At 37.1% G+C, this 17,022-nt stretch overlaps 2 protein-coding genes, 1 long non-coding RNA gene and 1 other non-coding gene across 4 annotated transcripts; 1 reads left to right on the forward strand and 3 right to left on the reverse strand.

Moving 5' to 3' along the window:
• The first annotated feature begins 1,517 nt into the window (after positions 1-1,517).
• Positions 1,518-6,311, forward strand: LOC132048160 (translocase of chloroplast 159, chloroplastic). The gene has a single exon (XM_059439077.1). It carries the CDS (start codon positions 1,681-1,683, stop codon positions 6,112-6,114), a length of 4,434 nt encoding a protein of 1,477 aa, XP_059295060.1. The 5' UTR covers positions 1,518-1,680; the 3' UTR covers positions 6,115-6,311.
• A 1,905-nt stretch (positions 6,312-8,216) lies between these two features.
• LOC132048172 (stress-related protein) lies at positions 8,217-10,845 on the reverse strand. Its single transcript, XM_059439085.1, has 3 exons — positions 10,690-10,845; positions 9,504-9,728; positions 8,217-8,923 (listed from the first exon to the last, which is right to left on the reverse strand). The coding sequence occupies exons 1-3, from the start codon at positions 10,723-10,725 to the stop codon at positions 8,429-8,431; spliced, it is 756 nt and encodes a 251-aa protein (XP_059295068.1). The 5' UTR covers positions 10,726-10,845; the 3' UTR covers positions 8,217-8,428.
• On the reverse strand, positions 10,154-10,683 carry LOC132048182 (uncharacterized). The gene is made up of 2 exons (XR_009412926.1): positions 10,411-10,683; positions 10,154-10,336 (listed from the first exon to the last, which is right to left on the reverse strand). It is a non-coding gene; the product is annotated as an uncharacterized LOC132048182 (long non-coding RNA).
• Positions 10,846-16,030: 5,185 nt separating the features above from the next.
• Positions 16,031-16,147, reverse strand: LOC132031475 (U5 spliceosomal RNA). Its single transcript, XR_009408280.1, has one exon. It is a non-coding gene; the product is annotated as a U5 spliceosomal RNA (small nuclear RNA).
• Between the last annotated feature and the right edge of the window lie 875 nt (positions 16,148-17,022).

Raw genomic sequence — 17,022 nt, forward strand, 5'->3', positions numbered from 1 at the left:
TAAAAATTCAAGTGAACGTCTTAAATTGTTGATTTTGGGACTCTCATTTAAGCCATAACCTAAGTTAATAAATTTTTATAAATTTAGCAAGTGACAAAAATTCATGTGAGAATTACAATTTTTATATGAAACTTGTTGATGTGCAAGCAAACTTCTGACATACGCCTAAATTTGACTTGTCAAAGCCAAACTTCAACATGTATGTTTGAAGTTTCAGACATAAATTTATGGTCGAGCTTGAGAATAGTTTTCTGAAGTTTGAACTACCAATGTTCCAAACATCTTTAACAACACCCTTTTTATTTAAAACTCAAGTTTCATATTCATAATCCAGTACTCACTTCCTCAAGCTTGCAATATTGATGCTTTTGGGATGATGCTTTAATTTATTCAATAAATCTCATATATATAAGTTATCGGATCGGAATTGTTTCTTTTATAATTTTGTTAGATGTTGGTTCAAGCATTATACTTCAATTAATTATTTTTTTCATCTACTTCAATAGATTCAAAATACACTATTGTATAAGAAGAACAAGAGAAAATGGAGGGGAAAAATCGAAGATTTCACGTGGTACTTTTATCAATCTGATTCATTTCATGGCCTATTAGAAGTAGAACGTGCTCTTACATCGTCAGTTACTATTAATTAATATTTAAAAGAATTTGGCGATTGGTTTAATAGGAGCATCCAAATAGGCTTGTTCCGTAAAAGTCTTATAGATTTTTTTACTTCGGAGTTCGAATTCATGACTTCTAATTAAGGGTGGAGAAATCCTATTCATCACTGCAACTCTCAGTAACATTGTAAAAATATTAAATCAATTGGAAATCATATATTGATTCCTTAATTATGTAACTACACATCTAGTAAGTAAATAAAATTAGGCTTAATACATCGTCGATTCCTTAAATTTGTTAGTAAATTTCATTTAGACACTCGAACTACGACTCGTTAATGTTCCTATTAGACACTTTTGGTTCAAACTTTGGAGAACACTTTTGCGCGTGTTCTCAAGTACACATTATGTATTAACCACTTAAAATATGCCACCTCCTTTAATTATAGGAATTAGCCTCAATAAGGAGTAAAACTTCAAGTCTGCTACAATTGAGGCTGATACATATAATTAAAGGAGATACATATCTTATACGATTAACATAACTACCTAATAGACGCATGAGAACGTGCGTAAAAGTTCTTTTCAAAATTTGACTAAAAAATATCTAATAAGAAGACTTTATCAATACGGAGTGTCTATATGAAATTTATTGATAAATTTATAGGGCTATCAAGCAGTTTATTTTATTTACTATAATTTTTTTCAAATATTTTAAATCATTAACAATAATGACTCATTAATTTTTTATGAAATTTTCAGATATATAATTGTTATTTTAACAAAATTTATACTCAAATTCACAATCAAAATTAAAAGTTAGTAGCAATTTTTTTTCTCTTGAAGAATGAAAAACTCACCAAAAACCCCAAGCCCATAGTGTGCCAATAGAAGTGCAGCTAGCAGTAGTATAAACCTTATCATCTACTCTATCTATTTTCCTCTCTCAATACCAAATCCCTCTCTTTGTTCTCTCCACAGAGAACTTCTTATCTTATACTTCAATTCTTTTACTGTTAGAGAAGCGGAGTTGTTGTTGTTGTTGTTGTTTTTAACGCCCATGGATTCTGAAAAAGCGCCTCCTGTTGTCTCTTCTCCAGGTTCTTCTTCTCCTCCTCCTATCAACAATTCTTCTTCTTCTCCTGATATTCAAAATGTCTCCAATATTAATCTGGATGAAAACACGGATTCCCAAACTAATAGTAACAATAATAGTGATAGAACAATTGTGAGTGGTCAGCAAGAAAAGCCAGTTCTTGCTGACCCAGATGAGGGAACCCTAGAAAAATCAAGAATTGGTGAACAACAGTTAGATAAGCCTGTTTCTGAGGTTTCTATGAATGAGGTTTTTGATAAAGTTGAGGTTTTGGGGGAAAAAAAGAGTGATGGGGTTGTGTTGAATGAGGATTCTGGTGGGGTTGGGAATAGTTTACCTGATTCTACCGATGCCACTGAAACTCCGGGCACGGGAATCGAGGGAAATACTGAAGAATTCGACTCGGTTGACAAGTCGAATTCTTCGATTGACCAGGTGAAAGATAGTGGTGGTGAGGTTGCAGTAGGTGCAGAGTTGAAAGAGGGTGAGGTGGGGTCCACTCAAGATGAGGTGAAGGGAACTGTGGAGGATGAAAAGACGGGATTGGAAGCGGGTGAGGATAGGTCTGCTAAGGAGGAGGTGAAGGAAACTGTTGTGGAGAATGTAAAGAATGAAGCTTCAACAGTGGAGGAAACAGTCGCTTCATCTAATTTGAAGGAGGCTGAGGAACCTACTTCGGTCGTTGAGGAGAGTTCTATTGCTTCCTCTAATTTGAAGGAGGCTAAGGAACCTACCTCGGTCGTTGAGGAGAGTTCTATTGCTTCCTCTAATTTGAAGGAGGCTGAGGAACCTACCCCGGTCGTTGAGGAGAGTCCTATTGCTTCCTCTAATCTGAAGGAGGCTGAGGAGCCTACCTCGGTCACTGAAGAGAGTGCTATTGCTTCATCGGATTTGAAGGAGGCCAAGGAACCTACTTCGGTCACTGAAGAAAGTGCTGTTGCTTCATCTGATGTGAAGGAGGCCGAGGAACCTACCCCGGTCATTGAAGAGAGTGCTACTGCTTCATCTGATGTGAAGGAGGCTGAGGAACCTACCCCGGTCATTGAAGAGAGTGCTATTGCTTCATCTGATGTGAAGGAGGGCGGGGAACCTACCTCAGTTGTTGAAGAGAGTGCTATACCTAGTGATGATGCCGAAAAACCCAATAAGACGGTAGTTGAACCGTCAGAGTCTTTGTTGGTTGATGATGCAGATGGTGAGAAATTTACTTCAGAAGGAGATGCAGTTGTGGATGCTATTGAAGGCGACGTCGCAGGGCCTGGGGTTGCTGTTGTTGGAGATGTAGAAGAAAGCAAGAAAGTGGAAGAACCTGTTCAAAGTACTACTGATGAGAATGCAACTTCAGTAAAGGGTGTTGGTGAGACCACACAACTTATTGAAGAAGTGGCTAATATGACTGTTGATGAAGAAGCAGATGTACAAAACTCTAAGCCTGCGGTGGATGATAATGTTGCAGCTGCAGAATCAAAGCCTGTGACAGATAACATTGTTGATGCTGGAAGTGATGGAAAACTAGATTCTGGAGACGTTAAGACTGGTGATGTGGTAGCTGCTCCCGAGGAAATCAAAGAAGCAGTTCCTGATGTTGGTAGTAAAAAGCTGGATGTGAAGGATGTTGAAGTGGAACCTCAGCAGGCAGTGTCCAAAACTGTTTATGCCAATGGTGACCATTCTGGAGAAAGCATTGAGGGAGATGTAGTGGAAGCTGAAGTCTCTGTTCAATCATCTGCCATATCAAGGGCAATCACTGGCTCAGAGCAAGATGGAAAAGCTAAAGATCAAATAGATGAAGAAGCTTACCATGAAGGAGGCGCTATTTCAGATGAAGAGACGGATGGTATGGTTTTTGGAAGCTCCGAAGCTGCCAGAAAGTTTATTGAGGAACTGGAAAGGGAATCTGGTGGTGGCTCCTTTGCTGGTGCTGAGGCTTCGCAGGAAATGGATGGTCAGATTGTCACTGACTCAGAGGAGGAGGTTGATACCGATGAAGAAGGAGATGGGAAGGAGTTGTTCGATTCAGCTGCCTTAGCTGCCCTTTTAAAAGCAGCAACAGGTGGTGATTCTGATGGTGGCAGCATCACAATCTCGTCTCAAGATGGATCAAGACTCTTCTCGGTTGAACGTCCTGCTGGTCTTGGTTCATCACTCCGGTCACTGAGGCCAGCTCCCCGACCAAACCAACCCAATCTTTTTAATCCATCCAGTCTTCAGAACAGTGGAGAATCTGAGAACAACTTGAGTGAAGAAGAGAAGAAGAAACTGGAGAAACTACAGCAGATTAGGGTCAAGTTTTTGAGGCTTATTCACAGGTTGGGGCTTTCTTCTGATGAATCCATAGCTGCACAAGTTTTGTACCGGATGGCACTTATTGCACGAAGGCAAAACAGTCCACTTTTTAACATGGAGGCTGCCAAGATGACGGCTCTCCAGCTTGAAGCAGAGGGGAAAGGTGATCTGGACTTCTCTGTGAATATCCTGGTTATTGGAAAATCTGGGGTGGGTAAGAGCGCTACCATAAACTCAATCTTTGGAGAGGAAAAAACATCAATTGATGCCTTTGGACCTTCTACCACCAGTGTGAAAGAGATTAGTGGTGTTGTAGATGGTGTTAAGATTCGGGTATTTGATACACCTGGTCTCAAATCCTCTGTGATGGAACAGGGTTTCAATCGCAATGTCTTGTCTTCAGTAAAGAAGTTTACTAAGAAGAATCCCCCTGATATTTTCCTCTATGTTGATCGGCTAGATGCCCAAACTAGAGATCTCAATGATCTTCCTATGCTGAAGACTATCACAAGTTGTCTTGGCCCTTCAATATGGCGAAGTGCGATAGTCACCCTCACACATGGAGCTTCTGCACCTCCAGATGGACCTTCTGGATCCCCTTTAAGTTTTGATGTGTTTGTGACTCAAAGATCTCATGTTGTTCAGCAGTCTATCGGGCAAGCAGTAGGCGATTTACGAATGATGAGTCCAAGTTTGATGAATCCTGTCTCTCTGGTAGAAAATCATCCATCTTGTAGGAAGAATAGGGAAGGACAGAAGATACTACCTAATGGCCAGAGCTGGAGGCCTCAATTACTGCTATTAAGCTACTCAATGAAGATATTATCTGAAGCAAGTGCACTTTCAAAGCCTGAAGATCCATTTGATCACCGTAAGCTCTTTGGTTTCCGCACACGCTCACCCCCTCTTCCCTACATGCTTTCCTCAATGTTGCAGTCACGCGCGCATCCAAAGCTTTCTGCTGACCAAGGTGGTGATAATGGTGATTCAGACATCGATTTGGATGATTTGTCTGACTCTGACCAAGAAGAAGAAGATGAGTATGACCAGCTTCCTCCCTTTAAGCCTCTTCGGAAGGCTCAGCTCGCTAAGCTCAGCAAAGAACAGAGGAAGGCATATTTTGAGGAGTATGATTATAGGGTCAAGCTCCTCCAGAAGAAACAGGTTAGAGAAGAGTTAAGAAGAATGAAAGAAATGAAAAGTAATAAGGGAAAAGAGGCGGCAATCGAGTATGGTTATGCAGAGGAAGAAGCTGATGGAGGCGCAGCAGCTCCTGTAGCAGTTCCCCTACCGGACATGGTCCTCCCACCTTCTTTTGACAGCGATAATCCTGCTTACAGGTACCGCTTTTTGGAGCCCACATCGCAGTTCCTTGCAAGGCCTGTTCTGGACACGCATGGTTGGGATCATGATTGTGGCTATGATGGTGTTAATGTGGAACAGAGTTTAGCCATTGCAACTCGTTTCCCTGCTGCAGTTACTGTGCAAGTCACCAAAGATAAGAAGGATTTCAGTATCAATTTGGACTCTTCTGTTTCTGCTAAGCACGGAGATAATGGATCAACCATGGCTGGATTTGATATTCAAAGTATCGGAAAACAACTTGCCTATATTGTCCGAGGAGAAACCAAATTCAAAAACTTGAAGAAGAACAAGACTGCTGCCGGAATTTCTGTTACCTTTCTGGGTGAAAATGTGGTTACTGGACTTAAAGTTGAAGATCAAATCATCTTAGGCAAGCAATACGTTCTAGTTGGCAGCGCTGGCACTGTTCGATCTCAGAGTGACACGGCTTATGGTGCGAACTTTGAAGTGCAGAGGAGGGAGGCAGATTTTCCCATTGGTCAGGTGCAATCTACGTTGTCTTTGTCTGTTATAAAGTGGAGAGGTGATTTGGCTCTAGGGTTCAACAGTATGGCGCAATTCGCAGTGGGACGTAATTCGAAGGTAGCTGTTCGAGCAGGTATCAATAACAAGATGAGTGGGCAAGTAACTGTGAGAACAAGCAGTTCAGACCAGCTGTCTCTTGCACTTACTGCTATTATTCCAACTGCAATTGCTATCTACAGGAAGCTTTGGCCTGATGCTGGCGAGAAGTACTCAATTTACTAAATTTCATTTTCATATCAGCATTGCATTTTTGGTTCATTAGACTTTATGATGGCATGTTATCTTGTCATTTTATTGAATAATGCTTTATGTTATTTTCCCTTCTATCTAGGATTCCTATTGTTGTGAGTTAAAAGTCACTTTTGCGTGATTGAATGTACTTTTTGCCGGATGAAATCAAGAGGTTGTTGTTGCTTAAATGCTTAGTGCAATATATTGAACAACTGTTTGAATTTTTTTCTTGGTTGAGTGTATGGAAGGTCCAACCAAAGCTTTTAAAATGTTAGTATCATTTAATGTACTTTTATTCAAACACATCTTACAAAGAGGGTCCACAGAGAAATGACAAAGAGCTTCCTTGATTCTTTTGATATTTATTGTTCATAAGATGATATTAATTGAACCAATTGACACTTTTTGAGTGGTCACATTACAAGGTCCGATGTTTCAGGAGAACTTGGTTAGGTCTGCCATCCTTGTCACATACTAAAGTCTTGCAGATTTATGACTTATTCTTGGGAGAGTACATGTTAAATGGATTGTGTCATAGAAGCATATGTTTGAAAAATTTCCGTAACCGAGTCTGCAAATTCAATTTTTTGGGTTTTTGGAACGACTGTTTGTTTGGCCTGTTTATTTCTAAAAGAAAAGATTTGAAAAGCTAAGTTGATTTTCTTTTTTGGGTGCAAAAAATTCCAAACAAGAAGAATATCACTAAGCAAGCAGCTAATGAGTTGATCTGCCCTACTCTTACATGACTATTCTGCATAAGAGCTAAAGATGTCTATGAGATTTATTTGACTCCTTGCTCTATGACATTTTTGGCAGTGGCTGACTTTCAGTTTTGTGTTTGGACATAATGCCAATTTATTTATTCATTTCTCAAAAGGTGTTTAGGGTGTGTTGCATAAAGGACAAGGAGGTGGGAGAAAAGGTTAACCGGTCGACCTTTTTCTGCTTTTATAAAGCATGAACTTTGGAAAGCATTTAGAACTCTGTACAAACTATTCCAAAAATGTTTAGATTTCCCTTTTCCTTTCAAATAAAAGCGTGCAAAAAATAGGACTTAAGTAATATGTTTTACATTATCAGTGTATTTTAACACGTTATAATAGGTTTTTATCACTTTTACCAAGTAATTAAGTAGTGCTTATCGTGATATGTATTTGCGGTTAATCTTATAAGTGGCTGGATGGTGTAAAAAGTTTTATATCATTAAAGCATAAAACTTAAAACTCACAAAACAAACTTTTCTTTTACCTTGCTCTACTATAAGAGAAAAATTGACAACTTTCTAGTCTAGATATTCACACAAGCAATTAATCATTTTCTAGTAGTAAATAGCATTAGCTATTTGTATATTTTACGCAAAATGGGAGAAACAACTAACCACCATGATAGTCATTTTTATGTTCTTGCTGCTTCTTCATACACTTGCTCCTACTACATGAAAATTTATGTTTATTCTTCGCTACTTATAAAGATAGCAACTAACTCTCTGTGTTACTTTATTTTATCAAACTTATGCCAAACCAAACATTTCCTCAACATTCAGCAGGGAGAATTGGTTTTTTGGCTCTTTACCAACTTATTTTAGTTTTATGGATCTCATTTTTTATACATAAGAGATTTGAAAAAAACACATAAGAGATTTGAAAAAGACATTTTCTTCTATTCAAATTGTAAGAAGGTAAAAGATCTCATTTCCTTAGCATTTAAAGGTAACAGAGGAAAAACATTTTATGGTCGTACCAAGAGTGTCTATTTACTGAACTGTTCCCTTTGATCATTTACTATGCAGTCTATAAGTCGGCAAAATTCAGTGTTAAATCTCATGAGAGTAATGTCTCGATAGATGTTCAACCCGTGACACTTTAATGCCTTGGAATGTTTGCTATATACACCCTAAAACCTCTTTATTCTTATATATTTCGTTCTAAATATTGATTAAAAACTTGATATACTATGGGTTCCGGAATCTAAAATTAGGTGACTTAGAATATTAATAAATAATATACTTTGTAAAACCCCAAAACGTAAATTATGGAGCTTGCCCATGTCTCCTAGCTTAATAAACAGAGGAAATACAGTACAATATTAAGGACTTTAAGACAAATGACTTGTGATATAAAGATGAACAATTTCAACCGACAACAAAATCCAAGTTATTAACCCCTGCGGCCCATTAAGCCCAATGGGCCCATCCCCAATGACAATTGAAGTTTTGCTACGAAAGGTAATTACTGAAACTATAGCTACGGTTGATAATTAGCTACCAAACTATAGTGGCTTCTGAAATTTCCTCAATGCAACATGGTCATTGCGCCGAGGCAACAGTACTGTCAATCGCGGAAACAGAATGCCCGTTCTCAGTGGCGGGGGTGCCTTCAAACACCTTCGCGATCCTCTCGATAGGAATAATCGGAAAATAATACGCCGCCACATAGCCATTTTCGGACGCGTAGGTCACAGCTTGATTGTATTTTTCGCTCCAATAAGCAGCTGTGGGCACCAAAATCTGAGCCACTTGAGGGAACAAAGGAAGCCTGTTTAGAGATCGCCATGCTGAAACCGCGTTCTTCTCGACAACTGGCTCGTATTTTGTGTATAGTTCCTTGGCTGTGGGTTCGTACTTTGTGTAGAGTGCTTTAGCTACGTTACTAGCTGTGTCCACTAAGCCATCGCACTGTACCTCGCTGGCGAGATCTCGAGCTATTTCTGGTGCCTTGTGAGCTATTACCAGAGCTTGGCTTGATGCTTGCTTTAGTAGAGAAGGCACATGGCGATCAACTTCTGTCATCAACTCTATAACCTGCATGTTCAAACCTTTCAAATCCTTGCCACTGAGTTCATTGCTTATGCATTCAGAATTTAATATTTATTAGTACATTCTAGTGAAATTTCCCGTTTATATTAGAGTTAATGGTAAAAAACACACCTAAACTATCACGTTTCGCGAGTTTTACACCCCAATTATCTGTTCTCTTTTCCTAGCTGAACTATCACCATCTATGTATTAAAACACACCTCAAAGCTGATTAAGCCAACTTTCAGTAGTTTCCTTTTCCTACTTGAAAACTCAACTAGGTATGTTTTGTTTACATAGATGGTAATAGTTCAGATAGGAAAAGGGAACAATTGATAATTGGGGTGTGAAACTCACAAATAAATGATAGTTTAGTTTTGTTTTTGACCATTATCGCTTAGATTAATGCTCAGTCTCAACATCAATTTGTAAGGTGCATTCGCCTCTGCATATATTCATCCAATAGAGATAGATCTAAGATTTCAAGACATTGGAGAAAACAATTTCTAAATGCCAATAAGCTAATACATACATTTCTTATGGTGTGGACTCATTTATCAATTGGTGCTGGGAAAAGAATGTGAACCTTTAGGTCGATGAACTTGAGGAGATCGAAAGGGACGTCGTGGAACTTCTCATAAACCGGTCCGATGACGGTTTTAACAGTGGCTTCTACGGCCTGGACACCAGGTTTCAACGGGCCGGAATTCCCTTTGCCGTATTCGTACAAAGTTGAGAAGCAAACAATCACATAGATCGCTGCAACTTGAACGAAATCTAGATACTTGAGTTTCTTCTCATCTTCTGCTACCTTCAATTATAAACAATTAGGTATCTATAAAGTTAAAAAAGTAAACTTCTGAATCTCACTTATAGGTTGAGATTGACATGATAAAACATATCTCCTTTTAAGAAACAAACTTACCGGGAAAAAGGTAATTAAAATCGACAAAGTATACTACTCTACATAGCTCTGTTGTTAGAGCATCGCCTTTGTTCATAAGGATTCATGTAGGACATGTGTTTGCGAAAATGGAATCTGGCCTTAACTCAAGCTAACCATGAGATAAAGATTGCCTCCTTCCCTGGTAATTTAACACCTCAAAATAAAGACAATAACCTTATTCCTTTAACCAATATGGGGTAATTGAACACCTTACATCTAAATATATGGAGTAGTGACGGAGGCGGGATTTTTGCAACGGGATTTAAAAGAAAGATTATAAGTACTGAAAGTTAAAAAAAATGAGAAACTGTGTCCTCTAAGAGAATTTGAACCCAGATTTGAACTTGAAAGCTCAAGGTAAATTTTGAATCCATGAGCCAACCTCTATATATGTACATAAAAAAAAAATAAACTTATATATACAGTATAACTTTTTGCCGAGGTGAACACCCTCACCCCTCCTAGATCCGCCCCTGCCTTTGTTGCTAAGCTGGGCTTTCGGCTTGTGTCAAGGGGTTTCAACATTTAATATATATATATATAAAACACAAATTTGACCCTAGGACACAGTGTAATGCCTAGATCCGCCAATGATATGAAGCGTGGACAATATAACATGAGCGCTTCAGCGCACACTAAAACAGTGTTTAACACCCTTGTCCAGTCAAATGCTACACCTCAACGTATTTGGGAGAAAAACCAGTTAATAGAGATGAGTTTGATTCTAATATCATGATCATAAGAATTAAGAAGGCATTAATACTAGTACCAATTAGAGAAAACAGAAAAATTAGAACTAGAAGTATGTTGGAGGCAGTGTACTTACTGAATCAGTAGGTGGCCTAACATCTGCCTCGGCCATGGTGCAGAAAATGAGAATGAGAGTGATAAAGAGAAGTAACCCCTTTTTATGGAATTGGTACAAGGGAAGCTTCGAAAAGGGAGGTAGTTAGCAAGACCCTTTTTATAGCGGAGCCGGCACGTAATAATCGTGTGCGGAGAACTCGATGAAAATTTACCTTATGGAAACATCCTAGGGTAGTAGGGTTGAGGATGTTTTACCTTTTCTTTTATTATTTTTTATTTTTTTTATTGTGGTGTTTGTGCGTATTTTGACTAATTTTAGGGCTAACTTTATTTACTAAGGGGTCGTTTGGCAGCCGATTAGAGTTATGCATGTATTGGTAATGCAGTGGTTAGTTATGAGAGAATTTGTGTACTATTTTATGCAGGATTTAGTTATTTATGTATTAATTATTCTATCTTCTATCATTCATAAAACAATACATAGATTTCCTCATAACTCTGCATGTAGTAGTTATGTGGATTTCTAAACTGCAAACCAAACATTGTAATATTATATATTAATAATTTACCTTCTAATAAGCTACCAAACATGACATTACTTATGCAAAATTTAATACATGAATAACTTGTCTCCTAACTAGCTACCAAACGACCCATAAGATTTGAATAGATAGAAAAAAAATCCTTAAATATTTTCGGCTTCATTTTTTTTTTTTTAAACGTAAAACTTGATTATTATTAAGTTACACCTTTGGGTGCATGTCACTTTTTCAGTAAGTACGTTATTCTCACGTGATTAGATAGCTGTTCCAGCATCTTGACAGTGTCACGCATATTCCCTGTTCATTTTCAATATTTTATTTACCAATTGAAAATATTTAAAATTAACAGGATCGGATTCGGGGTACTAACTTTTAGTAAGATTCAGTTTAGCTTCTTTAGATTTATAATTGATTCCATTGGCTATAATTTTTTAAACCAAAGTTCTATTCTATTTGTAGTATCACTTCTCGAGTTTAAATGGCTAGGCAACTGAATTCTGTTTGTAGCCTAAAGTTTATATATGTTGTCAACTGTACCCGAGTTCGTCTCATTTATTTCTAATGATTTTGATGGTACAATGCCCATGGATTCTTTGGGTTGAGGTTTTGTTTTATATATTTTTATATTGTTAACAGGGAATTAAGCAAAAGTAAATTAATTAGGCAGCAATACTATGGGGGAATCACTGGAACTCAACTTTTGAATTGGTCTTTCAATCTCTTGGCACAACTAAGTTTGAAGACTTCACTTTCTAATCGTATTGAGAATTTGTATTAAAGTTAAATGAAAGATGATTCGATACGCACAGAGCGAACTTGTTGAGACAATAGTCTAATGAAAAATATATATATTGAAGCGGCCTATTGGGAGTAACCGAGTAAAGATGATAGATGGAGTACTTTTTTTTTTTTTTTTAAATGTGATTGCAATTTTGTTTTTTGGGTCTTGATTTATACTTTCATTTCTAACACTTTCATTTTAGCATATCAAGAGAAAAACAATTATTTTTTCATGTTTACACTTAATATTAACTATGAGTATTGTTTTCCAATTCTTTTTTTTTTTTTTGAAATGATAATAGTTATGGTATTATTATAAAATATGCATTTTATTTATTATTTTTTTAAAAAAAAAATGCACAATTTATTATTGACAAATAAAAGTGAATGAATAGAGTATAACGTTAACGTATGATATGAAATATAAAATTCTACATAATAGTCAATTATGTACGATCCCCAATTTGCTGATTATTACTTGTCGTACAAATAAACCTGCATTACAAGTTGTGTGTAACTGTAACCAACCAAACCACACAATTACAATGAATGGGAGTAGTATAGGATCGGAGTATATAATATCAGTGCATGGCTATCGGTCCCACTACCTCGACTGATTGATGAAGAAGTTGGACAATGGCTATAATATTATAATGCCACGGCACGGTAATCGAGATTGGTGTATATATGCCCCACTGGCTCACCATCTCCTTATACTTACTGTAATCTCCTTCCGATCCCATCTTTTCCATCGGTCCAAAATACACTCCTTCTAGAGGGTTATGGGTTCATTTTGATCGTTTCCTACTGTGACTTGCTGATAGGATAGCGATAAGATTCTTTCTTTGACTGACTACATCAATGCTAAATTTATCAATAAATTTCATTTAGAGATATAAATTGTTGGTGAACAGGGGCGGAACTACAGGGGTGCAAGGGGTGTCAATCGAACCCCCTTCGTCGGAAAATTGGACTATATATATGGGGTCAATTTTTTAATTCATGTATAAATATTAATATTTCATCCCCTTCACATAATAGAGAACTTAGCTTAGTGGTTGAGGTGCCTACTATTGAGCCTATGGTTGCGGGTTTGATTCTTTGTAACAACCCTTTTTCATCCAGTCCCTTTTTCTTGAACCCTTTTATCAAATGTTCTAGCTCCACCCCTGTTGGTGAACATACCACAAATTACAATAAATTATAGTTGAAAAAACAAAATGAAGAACAAAGTAATAAATATTCTTCAGGCTGAGGCGTGAATATCTCGCTCTCTTTAAGGAGATTCAAGCCCACTGCGGTACAATCTTCACGGGTTTAGCAGTATAACTTTGACTTGTCCCTTTCAGGATACAACAGCCCGTAAGAATACCTTCCTTCAACATAAAAAATTACTCTTTTTTTGTAGTGAATTAGTTGAGACTTACTCTCAACTTTCTCTTTCGCTACACTAACCTCACTTTACAACATAGTTCTCAAACAACAACACAATATTTCTTTCATATTTTTCTCTACACACCATAAAATAAATATGACTAACTATTTATAGCTAGAAATATCATCTTTGAATTGAATAGGATATGAATGAGTTAGTAAAGTAGGTAAATAATGGAGAATTATGATTTAGAAGTTATGTGAGTTACGAGACCAAATGGATGAATATGGGTGATTAATGATAGGAGGTTACAAACAAAATAATGGACATATTATTACCACTAACAGATGTGGTCAAAGCCAAACTTAAGACCCCATTCCACATTCTGCCTCCGGGCGTGGGGAATGAAAAGGCAGCAAACAAATGTATTATTTTATTATTAAAATGCTCCAAAATATCCTACACAAACTACCATTTAGTTCGATTAAGATTATGTGTAGATTAATACTTTTTTCGGAATGAGTCGGAAGTGTTTAATAAGAATACTATACTATGTGTTCATGTGCTCGATCAATTGGATATGTCATAGTTCGAGTGTCTAAATAAAATTACTGAAAAATTTAAGAGGCTGTTCACGTATTGATCAGCCTTTTTTATTTGGTTGTGTAGACATCGAAATTTTGATTGAATTAACCCATACAAAATTTGGATTAGGTTCTAAGCTCATGTTGACCAAGTCAAATTTTGGTTAATAAAGTCGGATTAATTATTTAAGTCAAAATTACATGATTTGAATGAAATTCAATTTTTTTTTTGCGCGGATTGCCCTTCATTTGGGGTGGTCTTTAATTTTTGCCCTTCAAACTGGTGGTCTTTAATTTTTGTCCTTCGCCTAATACCCCGAGGTTCTAGATTCGAACCTCAGCTCAGTAAAACAAAAAAAGAATTTTCACAAGGCAGATGTTTGGATTTGCAAGACAGAGTTTTGAGGTAGAATTTTACCTTCAGGCCAAAACTCTGCCTATGCAAAATTCTGCCTTAAGGCAGAGTTTTGATGGCAAAACTCTGTCTTGCGAATCCAAATTCTACCTTGCGATTTTTTTTTAAAAAAATTTGACTGTGCGGGGTTCGAAACCGAAATCAAGGGATTTTTAGCGAAGCGCAAAAATTAAAGACCACCAATTTGAGGGATAAAAATTAAAGAGCACCCCCAGCGAAGGACAATCCTGCAAATTGTCCAATCCAAATTACATACGGTTAGTCCATTAAGTTGCGCCTCTACAAAACGAGCCCAACCCACATCTTTCTAGCCCATGGTCCGCTAGAATTACTTGGAGGCCAAAATACCTCCAAGCTATAGCTCACACTTATATAAGGGGATCACATATCCCATTTTAAACACATCTTGAAAGTTGCATAGTATCTTGACTAGAGGCAAAAGAGAGCAACGACATCCATATTAGTCTTCTCCAAAGGTCTTCAACAAGAAGGAGCGTTCGAGAGACGTCTTCCCTCAAGAACAATCCATAGTGCTGCTCAAAGTTCTTCAAAGTTTCAACACATTAACAAAAGTTCATCCTTCATTCGAGAAATACGCTACATTGGCCCTCGAATCAAGGAATACATCCAGAGTTGTACTCACAAAATAATCAATAAAATAATTTTTTCTCACATTTGTTTTATGATTGCAATTATTTATTTTGTGCTAGCAAAATTTATTGCGAATAGGTTGTCTTATCTTGTGCACAACTTTCACTTTTATTTTTCCACCCGTGTCAAATCGGTACTTCCATTGAAGTTAAATTTCAATTGATTCAAATTCACGGTGCGTAAGACTCATTTAATAAGAAATTTCTCCCTAATAAAATCTTTTTCATACATGAAATTCGAACTTGAAATCTCTAATTAAAGGTGGAGGTAACTTATTCATGCCCCTACTATCGCAGTTGGTGAAGGGTGCACAACTTTCACGTTGAACACCTGAGTTCTCCATTTGCTAGTAAAAGAGTTCTTGAGTTCTATCGATTGGTAAAAATATGGTCATCGCTAGGTTACTAACAAGACTAGTCTAAATTTGTAACTGTTTTCAATTATATTACATAAAACTAATTTTCGCCAATTGTTTTTTCTTTTACTACAAAAAGGTAGAGAATTCTTGAACATAATAAGAGCAAAAAAAGTCAAAATGAATTTCAGTTATAATAGGAAGAAAAATCAACTTTCAGAAAGGTTTTATTGCTAAGTGAGAATTGTTGTACAGAATAAAACAAGATGGAAACTTGGACATGTAGCCCCAAGTACCAGTAAACAAAGATACCACAGCAGCTAATAAAATCAAACTTCTAGCCAAAGCTTAAAGTTAATAATTCAAAGATCTAAATCTGCTTAGCTAATTTAGGCTTCATGCTACCCTTGAATACAACTTTTTGGACCATCTCTAATCAGGACTCCTTGCTTGCCTTGAAATCAACTTCGAATCATTCACTTATTGAAGGGTACCAAGGAATAATGAAAAAAGTATCTTCGCCTAACATCATGTTCATGTAGCAGTTTTACCACATCGCAGGTTTTCTTCCCATTGGTAAGTTTACCTTTTCCCTTGTGTATAAGAAAACTTACGAGTTTCATAAGCGAGCGCAATTCTTTTTGAACTAGAATTGTGGGATCTTCAATTAAGAAAATCCCTTCAAAAATTGGCGTATGCCACTAATTGCAGCGCGCACACGGTATTCTTTAGTAAAAGGCGAAAGAATAGTTCGCTATGTGCTCACTGCGTGGCTGCGTGATTTTTCCAGAAATTCCACGAGCTCATTTTATACTGCTTCCAGCTTTTCGCTTGCTCACTTACATAACGATGTGGTACTCTTATGAGCACTTACGTATGTAATTCCAATATATGGGCTTTGTGCCTTTGTTGGGTCCAATACTTTCAAAACTGGTCTTTCAAGTTTTGGGGCCCTTTCTATATTAAAACCCTTAATAGTTGTAAAAGAAATTTTTGCGCGGATTGTCCTTCTTTTGGGGTGGTCTTAATTTTTGTCCCTCAAATTGGTGGCCTTTAATATTTACCCTTCGCTTAACACCCAAAGGTCTTGGGTTCAAATTCAGGCTCAGAAAAAAAAAAAATCGCAAGTCATAAATTAGGATTCGCAGGGTATAAGTTGGACCAAACTCATGCCTGAAGGCAAACTTTTATCCAAAATTAGGCCTAAAGGCAAACCTCTGCCTTAAGGCCTAATTTATGCTCAAACTTAAGGCTTAAGGCAAGAGTTTGCAAAATTTCAGCAAAATAATTATTTTTTTTTGCCTTAAGGCAGAGTTTGAAACCCAACTTATGTAGGGATGTAGTAGCTCAGTTGATTGGCTACCTGAACTTTTATCTTGTCGGTGAAGGTTTGAATCCCCACATTGTAATTTTCTTCCCCTATCCCCTACATAATTAAAAAAAAAAAAACCAACTTATGCTCTGCGAATCCCAATTTTTGTCTTGCGAATTTTTAATTTTTTGTTTCTGACTGGGCGAGGGTTCCAACCTGGAACCAAGAGGCTTGTAGCGAAGGACAAAAATTAAAGACCACTGATTTGAGGGCAGCGAAGCGTAATCCTGCAAATTGCCTATTGTAAAACACGTCTTTAATCTCAATGCTAAGAGAAA

This window comes from Lycium ferocissimum, chromosome 1 (genome assembly GCF_029784015.1).
Source record: "Lycium ferocissimum isolate CSIRO_LF1 chromosome 1, AGI_CSIRO_Lferr_CH_V1, whole genome shotgun sequence".
NCBI classification, from domain to species: Eukaryota; Viridiplantae; Streptophyta; class Magnoliopsida; order Solanales; family Solanaceae; genus Lycium; species Lycium ferocissimum.